Below are 27,644 nucleotides of genomic sequence, written 5' to 3'. Positions count from 1 at the left end.
ATTTAGAAAAGGAACAAAACTTTGACCATAGACCTTGACCAGTGTTTTTATCTTCCTCCTGAATCCCTGGCTGTCCTCTCCCTGGGGTGTCAGTCACTCAGTACTCAAGAGAGCCTAGAGAGGTGTCCCCACTAGATGGCACCGGAGAGCTGCTTAGTGCGGCATCTGTTCCCGCTCCCCACTTCCCTCTGTGGAAGTTGTTCACAGTCTTGTGACTGACCACTCCAAATAGCACGGTGACTCTGCGGTGTATCAGGGCTGAAGGATGTCAATGGCCGATTTATCACATTCAAGAATCCAGTGCCCAGAACCACAAAGACTCTTGGAGAGGGCCTCATTTGCCTGACCATAAAGAAGGTGGCTGGAGCCAAAAGGCAGGAAGAGAACAGGTTCAAGGTTCTGCCTGGGCTCAGAGCTTGGCTGAGACCTGAGTCTCCTTTCTCTACTCTGCCCAGCACCAGGGACCTGTTCAGGAAGGCAGCTCGTGAGACCTTTGGCGTAGTCCCACAGGGCCTCTATTCACACTGCTGGTAAACCCTTTTACCAGTTCTTCAAGAAAAGCCAAGTGCTGGGCACTGTGGGATGTACCTGTCACCCCAGCTTCTCAGCAGGCTGAGACAGGAAGATCCCCTGAGTGCAGGAGTTCAAGGCCAGCCTAGGCAACATAGTAAGGCCCTGCTTCAGAAAGAAAGCCACTTGCCAGGTCCCTCCTGGGCAGCGCTTTGTCTAATCCTGCAGTCTGCCACTGCCATGTTCAGACAGGAAGTACCCTCCCTAGGGTATCTGCCTCATGTTTGTGTAGCTCTTGGCTCAGGGAGATTTAGCTCTCTGTTTAATCTGCCTAGCTTCCCCTTTCCACTGTGAACCCCTGAACTAGGAAGGGGGACAGAAGCCAAGTGAAATTCCTGTGTCCCTAGCCTTTGAATAGATCCTGGCCCTGTAGGGTGAGAGGATGAAATCACCCTGTGGTCATCTGTGAGGCAGCCGGAAGCCAGATGACTTGATCACCCCCACCCTACCCGATTCTTCTAGCACAGAGGGTGCCTTGCAGTGGCCAACGGCTGTTGTGCATTCTAGACCATAATGGCCCAGGAGCTGCTGCTCAGGGCATGTGTCAGTCCATTTTACATGGGCAATGCAGGAAGCACAGCTGGGCAGAAATGTTGCCAGCAGAGCACGTGAAGGTCAGTTCCCCTAAGCCCCTTGTGGTACCTGAAAGCAGCCAAAGGCTCTTCCTTGGCACCAGTCTGCCTGGCCTCACAACCTTCCAGAAATCCATGCATTAGAAATCTACCTCTACCGTGAGTCTAAGCAGACGATGCATGTTCAGGGTTAACACGCAAGTTTGCTTTCTAGAGACTGCGAGATTATTCCCTGCTGTCCTCCTTCAGAACCATTCTTCTTTCCTGACCTTTTCCCTCCTCCTCTCCTTCCCTTCAAACTGTGTGCCCCGAAATGCAAAGCACCATTGGGTTAGCAGAGTTGTCTTCTGCTTCCCATCCAAGACACAGGGACAAGCGTGCGGGCTCTTGTCTCCGTGTCTTGCCTACTCTGCAGATGCCATTGACTGGAATCAGCCCAGCCTGCCTTTCCATTATGAGCAGTGTCTGGCAAGGGCTTTCACTGCAGACTACAGGATCATAGTTCTGTTTTACCTAATCCCAAAATGATTGATGCTCCCAGGACTTTCTTTACAGTTCTTTGTAAGGACTAATCCTTGAAATGAAGACAGCCTGCGCCTCGCTGGGTGGCACACCTCCCAAGCACACAATGATGAATCAGACTTCCCTTCCCTGCTTGCCGGCTCTCTTTCTAGAGCTTGATGTGCCCCCACCCCACCAGCCTGTGGAGAACAAGTAGGCAGCTGACTCTATTCTTTTCCCTTTCCATAGGCTTTCACCAGAGTCCAGGACCTTCGATACCTAGAGCTGATCAGCAGTATTGAGGTAACTGATGAACCCTCTTCCTTCTCAGGATGCAGTGGCCAGTAGTCCCAACGACATGGGGACACAGGCCTGTAATCTGTTGTGGGAGATAGAGTGGCCACATAGAGACAACAGCCCCTTAGTCACTTGGTAGAGGCAGAAGGCTTGGATCTCTTTTAGTATTTGGTTCCTTGTTACTAAAATGGGGTCTAGCAATAGTGGGGCTCACCTTTAATCCCGTCACTCGGGAAGCAGAGGCAGGTGGATCTCTGTGAGTTTGAGGCCAGCCTGATCTACAGAGTGAGTTCCAGGACAGCCAGGGATAACACAGAAAAACCCTGTCTTGAAAAAACAAGATGAGATCTATCCTTCCCCGGAGGAGTTTGAGGCAGAGTCAGGCTCTTGGAATGTGATACCCTTCTCTGGGATGACTGTTCCCATTCTCCTGGACTCAAGTAATCTGCCAGCGGTTGAAGCATTTCCTAAATGCTCCTAAGCTGCTCTGAGACCTATCAAGCCATCCTCCTGCCCAGAAGGCCTGTGATGGGCTAAAGAATTTGGTTCTGACTGTACCAATTATGGGTGATGGAAGACACTATTTTTAATTTCTGTGTATCGCAGTGCTGTCTGACTGTCTGTAAAAAGGCATACATATTTTTTTCTCCTGAACAGATTTATTGTAAGGCTAAGGGAATGTGAGACACATTTGAGCTCTCAGTTGGAAGCAGTAAGGAAATTGCAAATGTCTTGCCCCTCTAACTCAGTTCAGCAGAGTAAACACTTGTCGTGGGCCTCAGCCTTGTGCAGGACCCAGCCTTGTGCAGGAACCAGCTTTGTGTTGGACCCAGCCTTGTGCAGGACCCAGCCTTGTGCAGGACCCAGCCTTGTGTGGGGGGACCAGCAAATAGAGCTGAGACAAGGGGAGGCTATAATATCCAGTCTATTCGTGTGCAACCGAAGTATGACCTACAATGCACAAGATCCATAGTGTGATGAGGCAGGTGCTGTTGTGATCAACCCTGTTCTGTGGGTGAGGAAAGGAAAGTTAGGAGAGGATGGGGCATATCCTCGAGGGCCATATTCAAATTCTCAGTTGAAACTCAGACTTAGTCCCCACTTTTCCTTAAGCTCTGCCGCTTTTACTTTGTGAGCCCTCCCTACCTCCTTGTCCAGCAGGTCATCTATTGTCAGTGTCTTCCCACACAGGTGGGCAAGGGCTGGTTGGGTGCCGTTGTCCCCGGCTGCTGTCTCTCAGGGCGGGTGCTTGGTGTTGCCAACTGGGCCCTTGGAATCTTCATCCAAAGCCACAGAACCTCACTTTTCTTTGCTCAAAAGTAGCTGGCCTCTGTGAGCTCTGATCTTATCCCTTGTCATGTCTTACTCAGTTCCAAAGGTCTGCCCCTGCTAGTGATCTGAGGACTGTGCTAATGGCACCGTCTCAGGGAAAAGCAGAGTGTGCTCAACTAATCCCTTGTGACTGTCCTGAGGCCTCGGCTTCTGGCTTCCAGGTGGCCAGCATTAACCAGGGAGCTGTGTGCCTCAGAGGGTTCCTGTTGAATAACTGGCATGATAGCATGGTGGCAGAATAATCTGCTCATGGTGACAGTCCCACTTATGAGGACAGCCTGGTCTACAAAGCTACACAGAGAAACCGTGTCTCGGGGGAGAGAAAAAAAAAAAAAAACAAAAAAAAAAAAACGGAAAAAATGTTGGCTTATTTGGTTGATTAGCCTGCACTATGTGAAGGTTTAAAAATTATTTCTGTCACTAGTGAGGCATGTTGTCTCCAGCTGCTGAGACTTCCACCAGCTTGTCTAGGAGTTTGATTCTGTGTCTCATCTTCCTCCAGTGTGATCCTCTTGATAGAAAACAAGCAAAAGGCAACTGCTGGGGCTGAGGGACTGAGTGCTGGCAAGTGTTTACAGATACTGGAGCTGTAGACTAATGAGAGTTCCCGACACAGGCAAAGTGTGTGCGGGTGCTTCTCTTGTCTTCAGCATTGCTCTCGCATGTACACATGTATGTTCACACAGGTGTATGTGTTAGGGATCATCCTTTGTTTCAGAAGGTGGGATCATGGGACATGAAGAGCGAGCTTTGTGTGACCTTGACTGTGCAGTGGTTGGTGGTGCTGGGGTCACTGAGAGCAGTAGAGGTCTCCTGTATGACATGGACATGAGCACACAGTGTCTTAGTTAGGGTTCTGTTGCTCTGATAAGTTCCTAAACAAAAGCAACTTGGAAAGGACCTGGTTTATTTCCGATTACAGCTCCACATCACAGCCCATCACTGAGAGAAGCAGGGCAGGAGCCTGGTGATAGGAGCTGAGACAAAGGCTGTAAAGGATGCTGCTTACCAGCTTGCTTCTTATGGCTTGCTCAGCCTGGTTTCTTTCTTTCCTTCCTTTCTTTCTTTCTTTCTTTCTTTCTTTCTTTCTTCCTTTCTTTCTTTCTTTCTTTCTTTCTCCTCCCTCCCTCCCTCCCTCCCTCCCTCTCTCTCTTTCTTTTTCTTTCTTTCTTTCTTTCTTTCTTTCTTTCTTTCTTTCTTTCTTTCTTTCTTTGGTCTTTCTTTTTTTTTTTTTTTTTTCAGCCTTGGCTGTCCTGGAACTTGCTCTGTAGACCAGGCTGGCCTCCAATTTATAGAGATCCTCCTGTCTCTGCCTCCCGAGTGCTGGGATTAAGGGCATGTGCCCCCATCGCCATGCTCTTAGCCTGCTTTCTTATAGCACCCAGGAATACCAGCCCTGGGGTGGCACCACCCACAGTGAGCCGGACCTCCCCCAGCACACACACACACACACACAGACACACACGAGTCAAGAAAACACTCCCAGTGAGCCGTATCTCCCCCCAACACACACACATACTAGTCAAGAGAACACCCCAGTGAGCCGGATCTCCCCCGCCCCACATCAGTCAAGAAAACACCTCAGTGAGCCAGATTCCCCCCCCCCACACACACACACCAGTCAAGAGAACACCCCAGGCTTGCCTACAAGCCAATCTGGTGGTGTCACTTTTTCTTTCTTATTTTCTGTTTTTTTGTTTTGTTTTTTTGTTTTTTTTTTTTTTGAGCAGGGTTTCCCTAGCTGTCCTAGACTCACTTTGTAGATCAGGCTGGCCTCAAACTCACAGAGCTGCCAACCTCTGCCTCCCAAGTGCTAGGATTAAAGGTGCAGGCCTTCACACCTGGCTGGGGTCATTTTCTCAACTGAGGAGCTTGGGGCAAGTTGACATAAAACCAGCCAACACATAGAGTGTTTCCTCTTCTCTTAGAAACAGGAGCATAGCCAGATTTATGATCCTACGTTATGGCCTCCATTTTGGTTGAAAATACCAAACTTTGTCCTTGTCTGTCATCACTCTGCCACACAGGTGTCTGGGGCCTTGGGAGGTTTGGGGAATGTAAGGGCCATCCCCAGCTGGAAGTGCACACTGTCCAAGCTATCCTGTGGTTGCCTTGGGCAAGCATCCAGGAAAGCAGTCCTGTGGAATTTCCACTGAGCAAACAAAGGTTCGCCTCTTGTTTGATCTTCAGTGGTCTGACAAAAGAGTCTGCTTTTGTTGTTGAACATCCCCCAGAGAGACATAGGTGAGAGACACAGCAGCCCAGGAGCCAAGCATGGGCTCCAGTAGGAAGACCCAGGGGCTTAGCCCAAAATAGCAGCAGCTAGCCTTTGTACAGGCTGCTTCCTGCCATGGCTGTGGAAACCATTTCCCATGCTTCTAATTTTTCCAGGAGAGGAAGAAGCGGGGAGAGAGCAACAATGACCTGTTTCTGGCAGATGTGTTTTCCTACCAGGGGAAGTTCCACGAAGCTGCCAAACTGTACAAGAGGAGCGGACACGAGAACCTCGCACTCGACATGTACACTGACCTCTGCATGTTCGAGTACGCCAAGGTAAACCCACCACATCCTGGGCCCAGCCTGCCAACAGGAGTTCCCAAGGCTCTTACCTGTGGTGTCTCAGGTCATGTGTCCAAGCAATGATGCAGACAGAAAAGGGGGTCACCTCAGAAAAAGGGTGGGTAAGTTAATAAAAGAGGGACCTTCAGGGCTACTGGTTGAAATGGACTGAAAGCTGACCCTGGAGGAAGATCTCAGAGGGACTTCAAGGTACCTGTCAGCAACAGCTGTGCTGCTACCAGGCACTGAGAGCTCAGGACAGTCTACAGATTCCTTCAAATCTGAGTCAGGAGCCACCTTGACCTACCACAGGTCCTACCTCAAGGTCAGTCTTGAGGTGTAGGGGAACCTGTAGCCAGGCCTGCTTGGGGGCTGGCTAAAGGTTCCCCTACACTGAGGTTCTCTAGACTTTTGAAGGTGCTTCCTAGGCACATGGACCTATGTGAGAATGAGCCCCCACTAAGAGCTAGAGCCCTCCAGGAGTCAGCAGCTCAGCCTCCAGCAAGACTTAAAGCCTGGGTGTGGAGCTTTTGTATCTCTTCTTTCTGGGCACTGGCAGAAGAGGCTCTCAAAAGCCAATGGAGTCCTCAAGTCCTAGCCACAGCCATTCAGTGGCTGTCAGTGCTAATCACCTAGCTCACCAGCCCCAATTAGGATGACTCTGTGTCTGTGCCTAACCACTGTTGGTTTCTTTTCCTAGCCATCTGTTAGATCCAGTGACTCCTTCATACAGAGATGAACCCCTAGGCCACTCCTGGTGCTCCCTCCTTCACAACTCAGATCTGGGCTTCAGGTCTTTTCATCTTCCTTAGCCTCTATGTTCCTTCCCATACATACCCAGGATTACATGGAATGCTCTTTTCACTGGGGAGAAAGCATTAAACTTAAAAGGGATAGGTCCTAGGGGTAGAATTTAGGCACCATGGCCAGCCAGCCCTGGTGGTTCTTTAGGACTGATGCCCTCCTTGGAGCTGCTGGTGGGCAACTATGGTGCAGCTGAAATGCCTGCTTGGCATCCAGAGTGCAGTATGATTATGGAGTACACAGTCTCTAGCGGTGAAGACTCACGCAGTTCAGACTTTGCTTCTTTCTCAAAGCATAGCAGAGCTATAGCTCAGTGTAATTCTGACAATTGCACATAACAATGCATAAAACCCTAACATGCTGAGCTGTAGAAAGAGGAATAGTCAGGCGTGGTGGCGCATGCCTTTAATGCCAGACTTAAGACAGAGACAGGCAGATCTCTGTGAGTTGGAGGCCAGCCTGGTCTACAGAGCCAGTTCCAGGACATCCAGGACTACATGACACACTCTGTCAGGAAGAAAGAAAGGAAGAAAGAAAGAAAGAAAGAAAGAAAGAAAGAAAGAAAGAAAGAGAAAGAAAGGGAAAGGAAGGAAAAGAAAAGAAAAGAAAGAAGAGAGAGTGCTATGTTGAGATTGAAATAAAAGTCCACACCCAGAATGTGCCTTAGTGGTAGAGCAAGTACTTAGCATAAGAGAGACAGACCTTGGTTCCATCTCACATTCCATGCAGGGCACACACGACATAAAAAGATTAGGAGATGACTCCAGGGGCGGTGTCTCTCTGGCTGCCCTCCTCCCAAGGGGCTCCTTCCCATGGCTCGCCTGCACTTCCTGCACTCACGGCTCCCACCCAGCAGTGCAGCCGTTCACACACTCCATCTGGTGTGGCTCTCCACGAAGGTAAATACTCTGGGCTTGTTTTGACTTTAATTTTTGATCACAATCCTGAGTATGTTGGTTCCATCTCAAACACACACACACACACACACACACACACACACACACACACACACACACACACACACACACACACACACACCCCCCACCCTGACATAGTAGTCTGCATTTGGGAAATGTGTGCACACACACATTATGTTGGGGGTGGGAGATACAGTGCTTATTAACATGGCATGTTTTTGTTTACTCGAAAATTGCTTCCCAAGATTCAATCTGGTTTTTGGAAAATTTTTAAATTGCATTCCCACGTACAAATAAATTGTATGCTTTCCGGACAAGTGACATGTTTATGTGGTGATAAAGGGATTATAGTGCTCTTAACTCTTGTGTAGTGCGTCCTTATCAGAAGCACCAAGCATGAGAACCCTGTTCAGTCTCATTCATCACTCAGCACGGCCTCTTTCTGTCCTCTCCAGGACAGAATCTTTGCTGTGGCCCCAGATAACGTGTAAATTGGCTTCATGGAACCAAAAAACCTTTGAAAACCCACTTGGTTGAGCTTTGGAGGAACTATTTAGGCTCAGCTTGAATTAAGTCACAGCCTCTGAGATGACTGCTGGGATTGAAGAGGTTGCCTCCTGTCAGGGAGGTCTTGGCCAGCCAGTGAGCTGTGAGCCTTCAGTCTCCCCTGGGGAGCCACCTCACACTGTGGTCTTGTAGTTTTGGGTCTTTCCCTTTGTCATCTCACTTGCCAAAGTCCCTCTGAAGGACACTTCTGTGCTTTTATTCTGCCCATCTCTGCTGCTAACTTCATGCAACTAGCTGAGCAGGAAAGCTTTGTGTACACGAAGAGTTGATGTCATAACTTCGAGGAAAGTGTTTCTGTAATGACCCAAGCCAGGTGTCCTCAGTGGCTGTCCCTAGCCCTTTCTCTGTGTGCCCTAAGGGGAGGCAGAGGCCAGCTCCAGGTGACCCTGACTTTATTTGGCCTGTAACAGGTAAAATGTTGCCCTTCCTCCCCTTCCTGAATTATTTGGTTGTCTTAGGCCAACCTAATATATGGTTTTAGGGGCTACATAATTACCCTGAAAGCAAATGGAAAAAGAAATGAGCTAATTGTTCAAGTGGGTTTCAGCATACATTGACTGTACTTTCCTGACAAATGAATGTTAATCTCGAGGAAAGGAGTGCTTTTTTTTATACTTTATGAGGTTGACACAGAGCACTCTGCAAGGTACAGTCTCTTAAGACAAACCACTTCTCTCTAGTAATGCAGATCTGAGCTGTACGCCTCAGTTCCCCATTCTGAGAAGCCCCGCCTTGAAAAATGTCAGCACTGAGGCAGTTTCAACCATGGCAGCTCTGTCCTGAAAAGCGGTGACATTCTGAAGCTGTTTCTGCTACATTTGGGATAACACAGGGAAGCTGGTCATGGCCCTCAGGGACTCCCTTTTCCCCTAATTGGGATAAAAGGAACTCAGGCCCTGCCCAGTCTCTGGACCTTCAGGAATGAGTGACTATCCCTTAATCTTCGGCTTCTGCTGTCCCTCCGTGGATCACATTCCTTCTTGTGCAGACCTGACCTCAAGACAAGATCTGGTGTCACTTCATTAAGAAATGAACCACTGAGCAGCACTGGGAGGCAGAGGCAGGCAGATCTCTATAAGGCCAGCCTAGGCTACAGAGCAAGTTCCAGGACAGCCAGGGCTACATAGTGAGACCCTGTTTGAAAAAAAAAAAGAGAGGAGGAGGAATGAGTGAAAGAGTGTTTTGCCAGTTGTCTGTCATAGACATATCCCAGGAACAAAGCCAACAGAGTGAACTGAGTGCAGGCCACAGAACAGCTGAGGAAAGAGGTGAGGATGGCACTTCAATGTGGCAGCCAAGGGGGGGCACGAGGGCCTGGACCCAGAACTCTGTGCATCCTTGTGTGTTTTAGAGGACCATGAGCTCAGTACTAGTCTAGGGCATCTGGTGTCATCCAAAGTGTGTGACCAGTGATTGTAGGACTAGTATTTGTAATTTTGCAGCCAGTCATGTTTCTATCAAACTGTGTGGAGGTCCCAGGCTAACCTGCAGAGTCTGTAAGGTGTTTAGAGCAAGTGTGAAGGGAAGGAAACATGAAGGTCCCTGTGGCCTCAGCAGCAGTCCCTTCCTGGACACCTGGAACTGTCCCACACTCAGTCACACAAGGCTGGGTTCTCATGCATCCTGCTCCTGTGCACAGCCAAGTGAGCCCTTCCCTGCTCTGCTTTCAGGAGCTGATGTAATGCTGGCACAGGAAGTCCTAATCCGGAGTGTTTTTGTTTGTTGTGCTTCCTCAGGATTTCCTTGGATCTGGAGACCCTAAAGAAACAAAGATGCTCATCACCAAGCAGGCCGACTGGGCTAGAAACATCAACGAGCCCAAAGCTGCGGTAGAGATGTACATCTCAGCAGGGGAGCATACTAAGGCCATAGAGATCAGTGGCAGCCATGGCTGGGTTGACATGTAGGTTTCAGCCCCTGCCTGTGAGCACTTGGCAGTGTGTCAACTCTGAGTTTTGACTGACAAGGGAAAATTTGTTTCTCTAAATATCTGAACCAAACATGAAAGCGACTAGGTCCTCTGAAGATGAAGAGCCCGAACAAGGTAGCACTGCCTTGGTGGAGCATGAGAAGTGGGTAGTAGGGACCTAGCAGGGCACACACAGATGTCCCTCAGGTGCCGGGTTGACCTTGCAGGCATCTGACTCTCCCCTGCACCAGCTTGGTATTTACATTCATCTGGCAAATGAAATCAAGGGACTCATGTGTCCTCAAAGGCCAAGTGTCTGGGAAGTCGCAAGGCTAAGATTTAGGCTCTGACATGGGTGGTTTCAGTACCTCTAATACTTAGCGTGAGAGTTCCGAATGCACAAGAAGAGCCCTCTGTCCATCAGGGAAGTGGACTCTCTGGGAGGAACCAAGGCATCTTTTCTTGAGTCGTTCTGTGAAGTGGCCTTGTTGAATTTTCAGGTAGAGATAATTAGAGGGGAAGGAATATAGTCAGGAGACATGGTAGGCCAGCAGGGACTGTGGTGGCTTGAGGCCCCAAGGGAGAGTAAAGGAGCTGGAACAGAGAGGAATAGAAGCCAGATACAAGGGAATGGAGGAGGGGGAACTGTCTGGGCTGCAGTTGTGTGCCACGTGATGGTTCTGTCTTAGGACTTGGCATCCATCCTCCAGGTGCCCTCTCAGTTAGAAGACTCTATGCTAAAAGCTACTGGTTGTTCAGGAGGACCACCTACCTGTGGTCCACAGATAGACACCATTGGCATAGTCAGGCCCTTGGGAGGACAGGTTAGTGTGTGGACCTTTCACCAAGGGACCTTTGTGGGTAACCTATCCCCAACCTTCCTTTGTCTAGGAATAGTATCTGAAAGACGCAGGCTTAGATCTTAGACTGTGCCCCAAGTATTCTCACTACAAAATGGGTGGTGCTGATGGGAGCCAAGCAGGCTCATGGTCTCCACTTCCCCCACTAGTTTCTCATATGTCACTTTGATTTGCAAGTGCTATGTATTAAGTTCCCCTGGGGACACTTAACTAGTTCAAGGAAGAGACATTAGTGTGTTCTGTCCCTCTTTTGGGTCTGGCTGTAACAGGCACCTTTCTCCTGGGAATGTCGGTTTGGTGGGTGGGGCTTTCAGGCTCCGGGGGCTGCCTGTTCTACCTTTCCCTAAAAACATGTCCCTTTGCTGCTGAGGAGTGTTATTTTTAGACGCCATTATTATTCTGAGCATAGACTGACAGGCCTCCCTGAGCCTGCCTGCCTGTCTGAAATTCGGTCTGTTAGAGCCTCTTCTGTTCTCACACAAAGCGGGCTGGGTAGCGCCCTCATCACGAGAGCTGCTTTACTCCAAACTCTGGGCTGCCTAGACCCCAAAAGTATTGAATCCAGTCTGTGTCCTGATGGGCATAGGAGGACCCGTCACTGCTGGGAAGTTATGAGTAACTGGGCCTCAGGGACCCTCCCTGTGGTCAACACATGAGCCAGGAGGACACAGCCAGGGCTTCTAACCTCCCTTCTGGCCCAGGACAGGCTTCACACTTGTCTCTTCCTCCAGGCTGTCAGTTGCTGAGGCATTCTCCTGCCCCCCAGCTACTTCCTGTGGGAATTCCTGACAGTGCAGGAACAAACACTCTGCCACTTCCTGCTGTGGAGTCTTGGGCAGGGTGATTTACCATCTGTGTAGTTCAAACTCAAGCCATCTCACCTGCAAAGGGGGAGTGCTTATTCCTCCCTCTCAGGGCGGGAAAGATGATTCTGTGAGACCACATCCTGAAGATCTCATGGGCCTTCTCAGTATGTGGCAGTGGATCCCAGATCTCACTGGTGTAGGAGGCACGTGAGGTATGGGCAGTGGCAGCCACTTGTGGGCCCTGTCATTGCTTCTGGAGTGTAATCCATTCTTTTCATAACTGCCTGTGGAGCCCCTCCCAGGGGTTTAGACCACTGTCAGCATGGGCATAGCAGAATGAACCCGCACAGAGCGGGTCCCAGAGTCCTCTCGAGCCCTCCTCTCTCAGACCCTCACAGTTGTCCTCCCTCCCTTTCCAGGTTGATTGACATTGCTCGAAAGCTGGACAAGGCTGAGCGGGAGCCCCTGCTCATGTGTGCTCGGTACTTTAAGAAGCTGGACAGTCCTGGCTATGCTGCTGAGACCTACCTAAAGGTCGGTGACCTGAAGTCTCTGGTGCAGCTGTATGTGGACACCAAGCGCTGGGATGAGGTGAGAGAGAGTGCACTTACTGGCGTTGGGATGCTAACAGAGCGTCTGGCCACAAGCAAGTGGGTACTGAGCAGCTGGGGGCTAAGATGGAGAGAAGTTGCCCTCATGATAGAAGGGCCATTGCCTAGCAGTCAGATTTTGCCTCAAAGTCTCTGAGACAGAATATCTTGGAGGGCCTTTTCACCATAACTTCCCATTTGTTCATTCGTTCATTCATTCATTCAGAAAATTGTTAGTAGCCACTAACAGGGGTTACTAACGGGTTACTACAAAACAGTTCAGGGATGGAAGCAGGAATGGCTCCTCAAGATAAACATTATCCAGCAGCCAGCAGTTAGCTCCTCATCTAGTGGCCAGCTCTGGGCCAACCCTGTGACAGGCACTACGGCTTCGAGGGTCAGCGTGACAGCTCCAGTGCCTGATGCTGGTCTGAGCCATCTCTGACCAGTGCCACAGTCTCAGGCTCCCTCCAAAGTAGGGATACACCAGGGTGGCATTTAAAACCTGTGTGGCATTTTGGCAGGAAATGCCAACAACATTTTTCAGATACAGGCTACCAGAGCTGTTTCAAGGGCATCTGTCCCCTTCCCTCATCCCTCTTCCTAGTCTTGACTCCTGTGGTGTGAGAGGACCAGTGAGGAGAATCAGCCAGGCAAATCAGAGAGACATCGTCCTGGAGCCAAGGCTGGCTAGGCTGCAAGGGCAGAGCCTCTCTACCTGTGCCCTGGAGAGAATTAGTGGTGTCCAACCTCCATGACAGTCTCTTACAGTCATAGCAAGGTACTACCTGAGTAAGAGCAGCCTGCCTCCTGTCTGCTCCTTCCTCCCCCCAGTGGCTCTACTTTCTGAGGTGACAGGCCACAGACAGGAAAAACAGTTCAGGGATGGAAGCAGGAATGGCTCCTCAAGATAAACATTATCCAGCAGCCAGCAGTTAGCTCCTCATCTTAGACCCTCCCATGCCTCCTCTGCTGCTCTTCTGGCCTGGCAAGTGGCTCAGTACTTTAATGAAGCAGTCACCAAGTCCCATACAACACCGTGTCCGCACTCCTCTGTGACAGCTAGTAAGCAGTGATGAAGATAATGTCAATCCTGTTTCCTTAGGTGTCGCCTGCAATTAAAAGAAATCTGTTTGCAGCGCTACAGGAGCCCACGCAAACCCTCAAAATAAAATGTTTCCGATTCTGTGCTGCTTCTGTGGTCCAGAAACAGACTGTGTTGTTATTGAATCCAGTCGGTTGCATATTGCCGTTAATTGCCTTTTGTTTTCAAAGAGCTGCTTTGTTTTTGTGTTGCTGGGGGTGGTTGGAGGGGGAGACACTCTCCCCCTCCGAGTTGTCAGGCTGGCAAAATATGACATCCCTAACAGATTCAGCCAAGTGCCACATTTTCAGTGGCTGCGGGGGCTGCTTCATTAAGAATGCCTCGACTCCTCCCTCTAGGCCTTTGCTTTGGGTGAGAAGCACCCTGAGTTCAAGGATGACATCTACGTGCCCTATGCTCAGTGGCTAGCGGAGAACGACCGCTTTGAGGAAGCCCAGAAAGGTAGGCCACACACACTGCACTGTGGAGAAGGGGTGAGGAAGGCTGCTGAGACATAGTACGGAGGCTGCCTGGCCCCTCCCTCAGCAGGTCCTAGGATGGGTACCTTCATCCTGGCTCATGATGTGCTTGCTGTGAAAGACTTCAGAACAAGGACATGGACGTTGAAGCCACACCCCTTGAGCCCATTGCTTACTTGTTCAGGACCCCAGCCAGGTCCTAGCAGTTTCCTGTTAACCTTGCGTAGCACCTGCATTCCAGTGTGCCTTCCCTTTAATCTTCAGGATGCTCTCTGGTATGGGCAGCAGTGTTATTTACATTTTGTGGATGAGGAAGGGAACTGAGGTTGAAGGAGGTAAAGGAATTTGCCTGTGGTTCACTCCCTGGGAAGTTGCAGAGAGGTCAGGAGCCAAAGCATACATGGGCAGGACAAAGGAGAGACCTGCCCTTGGTGTTGGGCATAGTTTCACCTGCCTTTTCCTCTACTGAGATGGAAATGGACTTTGATTCTGGCTCGGGCAGGCCAAGCAGCCTCTCTGCCCCTTGGTGTTTCTGTTGGTGAAATGAGCCGTACACAGGGTGTGATGGCATCTGAAATAGAAGCCAAAGCAAGTATGGCACATTAACTGATAACGTTCATCATCGGTTAGCCACGTGACTGCCTCACTATGGCAGGTGCTGGCTGGGCACTTAACCTGCATAACCTTGAGTCTTGCCAATGGCCCTGCCGCGACGCAGACGCTACATGTGCTGTGTGAAGCTAGCAAGCGGCAGAGCCGGAATTGGATCGGGATCTGTCCAACTGGGAGCCTAATTCTTACGCCTGTTTAGAGAGTCTCCTAATTGAAGTGGGTGGGTCGTATTCCATAGCATCTCATTTACACTTCTATATGGTAGCAGTTGCCACCTCCTGACACACTGCAGAACAAATGTCCCCCTGTTGGAGCTCCTTGGTTTAAAAGCCCCTGTGAAGGACAGCATGTTCTCTAACGCCTCAGCATTTCCAGAGCACCCAGTTGCTGAAGTATCTGCATGTTTGGGCAAAACACATCAACCTATCCATCTGTCTGTGTCGCCCTTCCAAGAATCCATCGCCATAGTAACTTGGTACTCAGACAAGAGACGGGAGATGAGAATGAACCAAGGCCAGACCTTTTCCTTCTCTGCAGGCAGGGGATGTGGGTCATAAGGATGCCCACACGTGCACAGGTGTCAGAGCTCCTACTCTTTGTCTGGCAGTTGCAGGTCCCCAGAAGTTGGCTGCATGGTAGTGAGGGGCCCAGGAAATTTCTGTTAAGCAGACACAGGCACGATTGAGAAATTCTTCACTTGTTTTCACAAATGTCTGGTTTTGTGAGCTGAGCCAGATCTTTCCAGGTTGGTGGTATCTGAAAGCACACAGCTAAGATGGGCTCAGGACTGGAATGGCTTCTTTCTCTGACCTTGGGTGTGATGCTCTGCCCCACCTGGCAAAGCCCATCATTTTCATTAGAAAGGGCTGGTTTTCTTCTTTAGAATTTTGTTCTGGGGATTTAATGCAGTAGTTAACAGTGGAGGTGTTTGGTGACCCACCAAGCTCCTCAGAGTAGCATGGGTCCTGTGTCTCATTCTGGAGTGGAGTGGAGGCAAGTTCCCTGTGGGCAGTGCCAGGCTTTGGTGCCTCAGGTTTTCTCTCTGCCATGCCTTGCTAAAGTAGGTTGCCATTTCCCAGCCAAAAAGAGTGTATCTCCCTGTGCTTATTTCAGGATGTAGCCTTAGTTATTTATAGCCTGCGGCCTGAGAGGCGCATCTCAGCAACGAGGCACCACAGATGCTCCAAAGAGTGGCCTGCCTCCCAAGCAGCCTCATGTAAGCCCTGCACAATCCCCCTGCTTCATGTCTGACTCCCCATGACATGCATATGCTTTTATGTCCCCTAGCATTTCACAAGGCCGGGAGGCAAGGGGAAGCAGTCCGTGTGTTGGAGCAGCTCACACACAATGCTGTGGTGGAGAGCAGGTTTAACGATGCTGCCTATTATTACTGGATGCTGTCCATGCAGTGCCTCGACATGGCGCAAGGTGAGTGAGCGACAGCCGGCTGGCCTCTTCCCTGGCCCTTCTCTGGCACCAGATAAAATCAGAAGAGCAGGGCCATTTCATTAAAGCCCTGGGCTTGTTTATTGAGTGTGCTGTCCCTGGGCATGCCTTGCAGTGGCACAATCTGGCCTGCCATCTCTTTCAAGTTTGCCTGTAAGTAGGGCTGGCTGGCAGTCTGTCTTCTGGGTGGGAGGGCCCACCCTGCGCTGCTAATTCAGAGCATCTCCCTCTATTGCTACCTGGGAGTCTGGAGCTGGGCCCGTGTGAGCCCTGGCTTAAAAATTTTTTTTAATTAAATGAAAAGATGAAGAGATCACCTTACAATAACCCACTCCAGAATCTCCTTCATCCCAGGTAGAAGGAGAGTTTCAGAGTTGCTTTTATTCCCATGGCTTCCCATGGTGCCCTGAGGACTTCTGAGTGCAGGGAAGGGAGATAGCTGTGCCCAAGGCTGTGTGCAGTAGTGAGAAGAGCACTGGACACAGAGTCTGCAGCTCGACAGTGCCTTCCTTAACTGCTCTGCCCCATGTCCCTTCCCTCAGGTCGCCCTGAGTCACAGCTGTCAGCTCCCAGTCAGAACCATCAGGCCCAGGTGTGAGATGGGGTTTCTTTCCTGGCCTTTGATGTGCACTTCAGATAAATAGCTGATAAGCAGAGGGGCACCGTGAACACAGACAGCCAGTGAAGACACCATCTGCCCACCCTGTCCTGCCAGGCTGCTTTGGTGTGTCTGGGCCAGGAGCCTTCCTCCACTGCTGGCCGTAGCAGGTGCTGGCCCAGTGGACAGCGCTGGGAAAGTACAGGGTATGGTCTGGGAGAGATCTGTTATCAGGTGCTTCCTGGCCAGGAGCTCTGCCTGGCTGAGACTGTTATCATCATCCTAGATGTACCACTCCTAAGCAGAGCACCTGTCCATCACTGCTCTCTTGGCCCCTCTGAGCAGCCTAATACTGTTTGACACATTTCTCCTTCCTTCCCTCCTCCCCTCCTGTCCTCCTCCCCTTCTCTCCTCCTGCCCTGCCCCCCTCCTGTCCTCCTCCCTCACAGCAGATCCTGCCCAGAAGGATGTGATGCTTGACAAATTCCACCATTTCCAGCACCTGGCTGAGCTGTACCATGGCTACCAAACCATTCATCGCTATACGGTAAGATGGTCAGGAGACTGGGGGATGGCACCTTTGGGCCTCACATGCTCAGCAAGGGCCTCTGGAGAGCAGTGCCTGTGGAGCTGTGATGAACTGCCCAGAACCCTGTTCTCCCTGGGAAGAGAGGGGCTTCTCCCTCCCCCGCCACTTTTCTGGCATGAAGCAAACCTTGGGGCTCAGGATTACAGTCCAGGGCTGGGATAGGTCTTTCCAGTTTCTAGTTAGTCTCTGATGCCTCCAGATAAGTAAAGGCTCAAAGTTCTCTCTCTGGCCCTCAGTCTCCTCTATAAAGTGAGAGGCCTGATCTCCAGAGACCCACGATTGGCTGAATCATTCCCTGACTCTTGTGATGAGGGCACGTTAAATGAGTCACATCTGCCTCATCCCATGTCCCCTTAGCATGCCAGTCTTGATTAACCCGCAGTGTGAGCTTATCCTGTGGCAGCGAGCTGGGCTATGCCAGTGACCCCCGTCAGTCACTATATGTTGGACACTGCTATATGTTGGATACTGTAGGCTCTCTTGTAGTATTCATTTTGTCCTTCGCCCATACTGTGACATAAGTGCATCACCCTCATCTGCAGATGGCAAAGCCCAGGTTCCACACAGAGAGGAGCCACAGTTAGTAAGTGGCAGCGCCTGGGCTTGAGTCCTTACTGACTGCAGTCTGTGCTCTCAGCCTCTAGGATGTGGGTTCAGAAGATGACTCTGGATGCCACACGTCCCACCGTGAAAAATGACCTTGGCCCATCCTGCACCTTCTCTGTACTTCAGTTTCCATGTCTATGAAATGGAGATGATAGACGGATGGGATGTCTATGAGTTCACTTTGCAAATGTGGCTCTGGTTCCCTTCATCCCTCGGGTGGAAATTTCATAGCAGCTTTCACAGCCTACTCATTTCAGTTCAGTGTCAGCTCCCTGGCCTCTCAGAGGCCCTGCCTTCCCCAGGTGCCCCTGCCCTTTGTCTGCATTCCTCTCTGCCCTGTCCTAGTCTCTGGGAAGCATTAGATCTCACTGGGCCTATCCATAGCCCTGTGCCATCTCTTTGCCAGTAGCATCTGTGGGCTCAAGCAGACTAGTCTTCCATTTAGCCCCTTGTCCCAAGCAACTGAAAAGCTACGGAAAAAGGAGCTTGCACACAGCTTGGGGTTGGAGGCAGACCAGGGTCGGGCATGCTAAGCTGCCTTGGGTGCCTAGCCCTTGGCTTCTGAGTTCCCAGCTTGCCTGCTTCTCCCTGCTCTATGTGTCTGTGCAAGAGTCGCCTCACGTAACAGCTGAGCTCTGTTTCTGATGCACACAGTGCTGAGCTAGGTCCACCCTTGGGACTCAGGCTGGCCTCCAGGCCAAAGCTGCTTTCTTGGGCTATTCCTTCAACCAGTGCCAGTGTGTCACAGTCCCTGTGATGAGGCCTGGAACACAGTGGTGAGCAAGACATAGTCCCTGCCATAAGGAACTCACAGTGTAGTAAGTGGGACAGCCCTGAAGGGAAAAACTCTGAGGTGGCTTTTTTGAAGAGGTGGTCCGTCCACCAAGGAGAGGGACAAGTGAAGAAGAGGAGGGAAAAGGATTTGTGGCAGGCAGGCAGAGACCAGGGCAGTTGAAGATTTGGCACTGGGCCATGCAGCCCTGAGTGAGAATGGATTATTGTAAGACAGCAAAGAGAAACACAGACCCTTCTAGGGGCTCAGGGCTTCTTTCCCAGAGAAGCAGTGGCGATCTGGACGCTTGCTTCCCTAGTGCCTGGAGTCCTCAAGCTCACACCCAGGAGAGCATGTGTCTCAGGTTTCCCTCCATTCCTGGGGCCAACAGAAGCTGCAGAAGTGCGTAAGGCAGCATGGTAGCACATGGCAGCCCTCAGGAGGTGGAGTGAGGAAGATCACCCTTGGCTACATAAGGAGGCTACAGCTAACCTCAGCTAAAGACCTTTTCTCAAAATAGAAACAAACAAAAAGGAAGAGGAGGAGGAAAAAAATGTAATTAGGAGTTCAGGAGAAGTCGCTGGAGAGAAGTCGCTGGGCTCTGAACCAAAGTAGAAAGTCACTTCTCACAGCTTTGAGCCTCCCCAGGGCCAAGTCTGGTGGCTGTTATTCGAGAGCCTGGCCAGACCCTTAGGGAGAGCTCTGGGTGGGAGGGAGCTGGTCAGCCCGTCCATATCTGAAGTGAGGTTTGCACCTGTAGCCTGATGGCAGTGTCAGACTCCCCCAAAACAAGTCCTCGTCACAAACAAGCCCTGTGGATAGATCCTTCCCTGATGGGCTTGGTCATACTTCTGGAAGCCCCTGGGTGCAGTAGGTCTGTTCATTCCACCAGTGGTGGTGGAGACCACCTGTGAGAGCCTGGGCCAGCCTGGGTGTCGTGTGCATTTGGTGGCACATTTTGTATCGGCAGCCATTGAGGAACAAGGAAGAGGCTTGCTTTGTCCTGCAGGAAGGGGTTAAGTGCTCCACTAGGTCATGTCCTCACTCCTACAGAGGCCTCAAGCTTAGCAAATGGAGCATCCCAGGGACACTGCAGCTGTGAGAAGCACATTCTCTAGGGTTGTGGGGATAAGCCCTGGGTTTGAATCTCACCTCTGTCCCATTCTGGTGAGTGACATGGACTATCACTTCTCTCCCTGGTCTGTCTGTGTTACAGGCTAGTGGGCCCAGCTGTCATGGCCAGCACACAGTAGGTGCTCAGAGTGCCCCTCCCTCCAGTGGGGAATGTTATGTCCTTTCTTCTGCTGTAGGAGGAGCCGTTCAGCTTTGACCTCCCCGAAACCCTCTTCAACATCTCCAAGTTTTTGCTGCACAGCCTGACCAAAGCCACCCCCTTGGGCATCTCGAAAGTGTATCCTCCCCCGCTACCCTCCTGGCCCACTGTCTAATGGCCCTGGTTCTCCACAGAGCACTTTACTGGCAGAAGCGCCCTCTCAGCAGCCACTGGGCAGTAGGGAGAGGCTCAGCTGGGCAGCCAAGCGGCCAGTGCCAAGGGGAGATTAGCTTTCAGGACAGTCTAGTTGCCCCCCGGCCTGCAATCTGGACAGCACCTTGTCCCAGGCCTCCCAGAACTCACAAAGAATGGTGACACGGGGACCAGGAAGCCCAGGCAGGCCTTCTGCCAGAATCTGCTGGGGGCCATGTCAGCCCAGGTGACAAAGCTGCCATCTAGTAGGAGCTTCAGAGATATGTATACTGTGCCTGGGAGTAAAAAACGGAGGTAAGGTTGGGTCTAGTCAGGGACGGCTGCCCAGACGAGGTGACCTCCGTGCTCCAGACTAAGGCAGTGGGGAAGACTATCGAGAGACCCCATGAGGTAGGTGTGGAGAAGCCCAGCTCCTGTGCGGGGTGCTGTGAGTCCCTGTGAGTCTACTTTTCCCCTGCCAAGGAGCTACAGAAGGGCCAGAAGCACAGAGGGGAAATGATCCAACCTTTCACAAGCCGTTTCCCTGTCCCCATCCGGCTTGTCTGCCTGCCTCCTGTTGAACCCCTCCCAGAAAAGCACCCTCAGCTCACACTAACTCATTTCCTGGAGGGTCCAGACTCATTGTTTACTCTTTAGGGGAAATGTCCCAAACAAGTGGCCTTCACTGTGGTAACTCCTTTCAGCAGCAGGTCAGGCTCACCAAAGGAGTGCCACAGCCATCCCTGCTACCCTCTGTCATGAAAGTTGTATTGTTGAGCATCTTGGTTGACTTGAATGCTGAGCCTTCCCTGGTGTTGTCCAGTGGAAACACAGAAGTGCTGCTGATGTGGTCCATGACATGGAGGAGTTAGAGACTCACCAGCACAGTTGCTGGAGCCATGTGAGAGAGGTCACACTGAGGAAGGAGAGGGAGGGCCATGCCACTTGGGATGCCAGGGACAAGCTGCTTTCCAGGGAGGCAGGGAGGAAGAGAAGGGCTTGGGGACAGCCTGAATTGCAGGTGACCTCGTGTGGTATACAGAGGTTTGTTGTCCTTAGATGAGGAGCTCAGAGGGACCCCAGAGAGCAGGGGAGTCTTCAGTGAGCCAGTCTACACCAGCTGGTAGGGCTAGGGCAGGAGAACACCTGGTGCCAGGTGTCCTGGATCTGGGTTGGCAGGTGCAACAAGGCAGGGAAAACTATAGGAGAGGAGGCCCAAAGAATCTTAAGTCAGGTTATGGCTGTTATGTCAGCACCAAAAGATTGTGGCTGGCCTAGGCTACAAACTGAGACCATGATGCCTGCCCTCCCCCCCCCCAAAAAAAAAGAGGCCCCAAAAGACCCTGTATCCCTTTGTCTCTGGAAAGATTCCTGGGCCTTGCCATCCTAGAGACACAGATCTCAAAATGAACAAATATCCCTTCAGTCCCGGCCTATGGTCTGATACCAGCATAAGATGCTTTCTAGCCCAGGGTGGGCAGGGTTGGCTCCTAGTCACACCTCGGCTGTCCTTAACCTTGCCAATGGCAGGAATACCCTCTTCACACTGGCCAAGCAGAGCAAGGCCCTGGGTGCCTACAAGCTGGCCCGGCATGCCTATGACAAGCTACGGGGGCTGCAGATCCCCGCCAGGATCCAGAAGTCCATTGAGCTGGGCACCCTGACCATCCGCTCCAAGCCTTTCCATGACAGCGAGGTGAGAGCTTGCCTTTGAGTCTGGTCTGGGGTCTGTTTGAAATGGCTATTGTGTTCTCAGGACTCCCCTGCCTGTGGGCTGGCTCCCCCTCCTGCTTAGCTGCCCTCTGACCTCTGCTCCCCACTCAGCCTGCTGTGCTCCAACCCATCCTGACCTGGAGCCCTGTCACAGCCCCTCTGTGCACAGAGATTGTCTCTTCCCTCAAGCCTTGCTCAGGCCCGACCCTTTTCCTAGGTGTCCCTGTGCTCTTCCAGTCCCCATCCCAACAAATCTCCTGCCGCTGCAACAACCCAGATCTATATAGTCCTGATTTTAAGCTCAGAGGAGGGACTTATCACTAGGACAGGGTTCAAATCCTAGGTCTTCTGCTTCCTAGCCGTGCTTTAGTTTACTGCTCTGTCAGGTGGGTGTCTATAAACCTCTACAGGTGGTAGGAGGCCACTGTGCAGCATAAGTGATGTGCCTGCCACAGTGCCTCGAGCCTGGTGAGTGGCAGGAAGTGACAGTGGTTACAGTTGTTCCTATGAAGACAACTATGAAGCTGAGGCCTGGCTTGGAGGAGGTGTCTGGGTTAGTGGGCCTCAGGGGTAGTGTCAGTTGTCCAGCCTCCCCACAGCATGCAGCCCTTTGCCCTGGGGGAAGTGGATGTGTGTACCTCTGCTTCAGCCTGGGCAGACACGCGCTTGTTTTGTAGGAACTGGTACCCTTGTGCTACCGCTGCTCCACCAACAACCCGCTGCTGAACAACCTGGGCAACGTGTGTATCAACTGCCGCCAGCCCTTTATCTTCTCCGCCTCTTCCTATGGTGAGCCTCTCTGCTGCCAAAAGACACGTGGCACTGCATAAGGTGACGCCACCATGCCTTACATGCAGAATTGCTGTCAGGATCCACAGAGACAGGGCCCAGGATGTCCCCAGCCAGAAGCCCCACTCTCATCCTGATGACAAGCCGAGGTCCATCGTTCAGGCTAGGAGGCTGCAGGAGCTGTCCTGGCCCTCTCCTTCAAAGCAGCGGCTGTGGGGAGGGGCTGCAGACGGGGGCCTGGTCCTCCTCCCACATGCACTGTCCACTTACCTGTGGACAGGCTGCCTGGGGAAACGGCATGCTCTGGCCATCCCCCAGCCCCTCCCTGTCCCTCCAGAGGTACTGCACCTGGTGGAATTCTACCTAGAAGAGGGAATCACTGATGAAGAAGCTGTTGCCCTCATCGACCTGGAGGCCCCAAGACACAAGAGGGAGAGCAAATGGCAGGAGGTTGCGAGCAATAGTATCCTGTGCTCTAGGCCTGGGCCAGGCAGGGCGCGGGCCTCAGTCTGGGCTGTGCCAACAGGCAGGGACAGAAGGAATGAGATCCCCACATAGTAAGGACTGACATCAGAGATGGGCAGAGAGCTGGCCAGAGCCTGCAGGCACAAGGAGGGTGACACCTTTATGTTCCTGTGAGGTCTCCCTACCCTGTTCCTGAAGGCCCTGATCCTGCATCTGGCCCATAGCTCAGCAGAAGGCATAGTGTGTATGCTTGAGGGACCTCCAGCTTTTGGCTCAGCTAGCTTTTTCATGCAATAGTAGCAATCACTACTCAGGCTGAAGCTCCTGGCTGTCCACTCCATCCTCATGGAGGCCTCTCTGTCCCCCTGGTTCGGCTGTCCAAGTGCTTTGTCCTTAGGTAGTTACAGAGATGGCCAACAGTAGTATGGCTGAGACCCTAGGACAGCTGCTCCCCTGTAGGTATTTCAGCACCCTTGGTGCTCCTCACTGGAACAGTTGGCCACACTCACCTAATCCCGACATGAGGCCCTCCTACCTATGCCTTATACCAGCTCCATCACCACTGGGTAGAGGGAAGGCTGGTAGGACTGGGTTCTCTAAGAGTTTTCGCCCTTCTTTCCATGGCTGTGACTGCTGAGTTTCCTGAGCTGCAGCTGGGCCAATGGTCTCCACCTACTCAGGGCCCTTGAATGGCCACTCCCTGTGAGCCCTGGTTGTGACTAGAGGGTAGGGAAGCAGATGATCCCATGGGGCCCCTTCTCCTCTGGCCTGTGCCCTCCTCCCCATCTTCCACCTGGGGACCTCTCCCAGCCACTGAACCATTCTCCCCAAGTCTGTGAGAGAGGTAAGACCTGGCTGAGCTCTTTTCTGGGAGTGAATAGGTGGCTGGAGGGTGGTGCCTGTGCCTCACTGGGCCCTCAGTTTCATCCTTGACCAGAACCCTCCAGATTCACAGATGCTGAAGCTGGATGAGACCATGGACTCCTTAGGTGATGATGACCCGTTCACAGCCAAGCTGAGCTTTGAGGTGAGACACCTCAAGAGTGGGAGGGTGTTGAGATGCCTGGGGGAGAGCCATCAGTCCTTTTCCCCAGGCACACAGGGACCTCAGTTAGTGTGGCAGTCAGCTACAACTTCAGACATGGCAGTGGGAAAGAGAACTGGACAGCTTCCTGTGGTGACTGGGTGATTCCGAGGCTACTTCAGTGCTGGCATGAGGAGCATGTCACTGTCAGGGCTGCCTGGAGTTGGTGTCCCTTTGATCACCAAGGATCCTAGGATCAGGCCAAGGGCATAGCACCCACGTACATCTTCCTCACAGCAAGGTGGCTCTGAGTTCGTGCCTGTGGTGGTGAACCGATCAGTGCTACGTTCCATGAGCCGAAGGGATGTTCTCATCAAGCGCTGGCCCCCGCCACTGCAATGGCAGTACTTCCGCTCGCTGCTCCCCGATGCCTCCATCACCATGTGCCCCTCCTGCTTTCAGGTACCCAGCCTACCACTGGCAGTTTCTCCTGCCCTTCCATTCTCAGTATCCCCCTTGGGAAGCCGGGCATGTAGGAGAGGATTATGAGCTGGCCACAGCCTTCCCCTTACTTGCATTTGCCCAGCTGGCTGCAGTGGGCCTTACCTGGCTCCTGCTCGGCACTGCCCTGAGTGAGGGATGATGTACCTCAGTTCATTCAGAATATAGAGCCCCCAGTCCTCAGGCCAGCACACTACAGGTCTGCTGTTGTTGGCAGCAACTCACCGCTTAGCCACTGTCCCTCAGGGCAACATCACAGCCCAGGCTCAGGGCTTGAGGGTCACCTGGCCCTGCTTCCCTGTGTCATAGGCTGTCTCTCCTCAGATGTTCCATTCGGAGGACTATGAGCTGCTGGTACTCCAGCACGCCTGCTGTCCCTACTGCCGGAGACGCATTGACGATACTGGCCCATGAACACTGACTGGCCTCTGGGACCACCTGCTCACCTGGCCTCCTTGCTGTCCCCAGACTGTCGTGGAGAAAGAATTAAACCCTCAGAATATGTCTCCTGCCCAGATGAAGTTTGTATGTTGGGGAGGGGCCTCGCCTTGTGTAACCACAGATTTCCTATTTATGGCATTTCATGCCTTGTAAATAGCACCAGGAGATGGAGAAGAGAACGTACATATATTTTCTAAGAAAAAAAAAAATCTGTTACTTTTAGAAGGGCTCAAGTGTTCATGGCAGCCTGCTGGAGTCCACAGATCTGTCAGACCTAACGTTACCGTGCACACTTTGCCAACAGATTGCCTCAATAACGACAAATAAAAGGGCTACTCGTTTTCATCAGTGTCTGCGTTTTAGCAAATCCTCATATTGTCTGCAACTTAATTTCCTTATGCAAAAGTGCACCTGTTTCTAATTTGATCTGAAAGGAACATTGCTTTTTCGTGCTCTTAAAATGTAATCTAATCAAATGGCAGCATGGGCAGGGGCAGGGGCCCGGGTGTGTTTGTTGTTGTTTATTTATTTTGTTTTAATGAGGATCCATTTTGACAAGAAAGTAAGATACCTGGCTTGTTCTTGGAGCTGCCCTGTACACCAATCATGGGGTCCCTTCCACAGGTACTCAGCCTTGTGGCTCCTTCCTTTCCTTCCAGAGCACAAAGCCTGGGGTTCCAGTTGGGATCCATAGAATGTTTCAGGAAGAGTTATCAGGCAAATCTGGAAGGAGAACTCACACTGGGCACCTCTGTGCAGCCACACCCCCTGTGCGGTTATGACTAGAAGAGCAGCAGGTGTCAGGGCCTTGGGCTTCCAGCCATGAGTGGGCACCTAGAGCATAACCTCTGAAGTCCTCCCACCTGCCACCTGCCCAGGGACAGGCAGCAACATCCCCCACCGCACACACACTGTGCGTTAAGTATCTTAACGGTGGGAGCAGGGAGACTGAGCAGGTGGGAACCATGCTGAAGACCCCTTGTGAGGCTGGCTGTAGGCAGCATGTCCACTTCATGGACAGAGATGAGAGTAGAGTGCGCAACAGAGGTCAGACATGGTCCAGGCCCTTCCAGCCTCCCTCTGACTCTGTGGAGATGAGGAGGGAGCCAGGCGAGGTCCAGGCCCTCCCCACCCCCTCTGCCTCTGTGGAGATGATGGAGGGGAATGAAGGAGGGAGCCAGACAGTTGTGCCAACACAACTCCTCCGTCGAGTGTCTAATTGCTTATGATCATGCATGCTCTCTCTCGCACTAAACATTTATTAATGTGTTAGGATTTCCATTAGCGAGTGCCTTGAACTGAAATCATTTGCATATGGCTGGGAAAAAAGTGGGGCGAGAGAGGAAACAGCGCCAGCTACCCAACAGGCGTCAATCACAGTGACAGATCAGATGGTCTAAGGCTGGGGGTGGGGTGGGGGAGGATGTCTGAGATGCCGGCATGCATCCTCTCAGCCCATAACACAGAAATTCGGGAGAGTCCTCCTGCTGGGAACCACGCCCCTGAGGCTGGGGCTGGCCACCTCTCCAGTTCCTGCCGATGCATGGTCATGTCTGGTCTGAGCAGCTTCTGGGGTGCCCACACACAGATGGTGAAACTGGGGCCCAGAGGCTCTCCCTGTGATGAACAAATGTACCTGCTGAACCACAGGTGGACCCACTGCCATATGCAGCCTTTCACCGAGCCCCACATTCTGCTCTCTTCCCTGCCTGGATCCCATTCTCACCTCTGTACACAAGGCCCTTCTTCAGCTTGAATATGGGGTTTTCAGCTGTAGCCAGCACCTGTGAGTAGAGCTCACAGCGGGAGCTCTACTGACTGAAGGAAGTTAGGGTAGGCACCAGTTTTGTCAGGAAGATGATGAGATCAGGGAGGGGTGACTGCTGGAGCCCCGCAGTTTGGTAAGACTGTCATGGTTTGTGTCCTGATGCTGTGTGTCTTGTCCACAGTGAGGACAGGAAAGATGGCAACTCACTAACTGGGCCCTAACCAGCAGGGTGTCTGTGGTTCTCCATTCCTTATCCTCTCCCTCTACATGGCCGCTGAAGCTAGGAGTCCCCCTTGGTTCTGCCTCACAGGTTTGACTACCTCTGATGTGCCTCTCCCCTGGCCTGGGGCTTACCCAGGAATGGCAGAGGTGATTGGAGCATGGAGGCCACCACCAGGCAAGGCTCCTACACTCAGCCAGGCCCCCACCTGTTGTTGGCTGTTTTTTACTCTGAACTCTTTTGGGGGCCTGCCACCCAGCTCCCAAATAAATCACATACACACAGAGACTTATTCTTATGAATGCTCAGCCTTAGCTTGGCTTGTTTCTAGCCAGCTTTCCTTAAATTATCCCATCTACCTTTTGCCTCTGGGCTCTTTCCTTTACTTCTGTAATATTACTTTCACTTTTACTCATTGGCTGGGTGGGTGGCTGGCCCCTGGAGTCATCATCCTCCTAGATCTCTTTTTTCTCCTATCTATTCTCTCTGCCTGCCAGCCCAGCCTATCCTTTCTCCTACCTTGCTATTGGCCATTCAACTCTTTATTAGACCAATCAGGTGTTTTAGAAAGGCAAGGTAACACAGCTTCACAGAGTTAAAAGCAATGTAAAAGAATGCAACACATCTTTGCATCATTACACAAATGTTCCACAGCATAAACAAATGTATCACAGCTTAAAATAATGTTCCACAACACCTGCCCTGGGACTGCTCACCCATCCTTCACCCAGACTCCAAACATTTTCCGAGAGCACAAGAGCAATTGTGCTCCTTCCCTGCTTGTGACC

General features: G+C 51.7%; 1 protein-coding gene across 4 annotated transcripts in view; it reads left to right on the top strand.

The window, feature by feature from the left end:
* The window catches only part of Ift122 (intraflagellar transport 122), a 69,203-nt gene extending 43,986 nt beyond the window's left edge, over positions 1 to 25,217 (top strand). For 2 of the 4 annotated variants that reach the window (XM_027429184.2, XM_027429186.2), the window contains 14 exons: positions 1,893 to 1,946; positions 5,664 to 5,825; positions 9,856 to 10,022; positions 12,114 to 12,285; positions 13,728 to 13,830; positions 15,747 to 15,887; positions 16,956 to 17,050; positions 19,781 to 19,881; positions 21,466 to 21,631; positions 22,326 to 22,437; positions 22,775 to 22,900; positions 23,850 to 23,929; positions 24,224 to 24,388; positions 24,752 to 24,841. In XM_027429184.2, the coding sequence (XP_027284985.1) occupies positions 1,893 to 1,946; positions 5,664 to 5,825; positions 9,856 to 10,022; positions 12,114 to 12,285; positions 13,728 to 13,830; positions 15,747 to 15,887; positions 16,956 to 17,050; positions 19,781 to 19,881; positions 21,466 to 21,631; positions 22,326 to 22,437; positions 22,775 to 22,900; positions 23,850 to 23,929; positions 24,224 to 24,388; positions 24,752 to 24,841 (1,734 nt within the window). Of the gene's footprint in view, positions 1 to 1,892; positions 1,947 to 5,663; positions 5,826 to 9,855; positions 10,023 to 12,113; positions 12,286 to 13,727; positions 13,831 to 15,746; positions 15,888 to 16,952; positions 17,051 to 19,780; positions 19,882 to 21,465; positions 21,632 to 22,325; positions 22,438 to 22,774; positions 22,901 to 23,849; positions 23,930 to 24,223; positions 24,389 to 24,751 lie in introns of all 4 variants that reach the window. The other 2 variants (XM_027429183.2, XM_027429185.2) reach the window with 2 other exon arrangements.
* The last annotated feature ends 2,427 nt before the right edge of the window (positions 25,218 to 27,644 follow it).

The sequence above is a fragment of the Cricetulus griseus genome, chromosome 8, assembly GCF_003668045.3.
Source record: "Cricetulus griseus strain 17A/GY chromosome 8, alternate assembly CriGri-PICRH-1.0, whole genome shotgun sequence".
NCBI lineage: Eukaryota > Metazoa > Chordata > Mammalia > Rodentia > Cricetidae > Cricetulus > Cricetulus griseus.
Note: the sequence above shows the minus strand (reverse complement) of the source record. Positions and strands in the feature narration are given on the sequence as shown.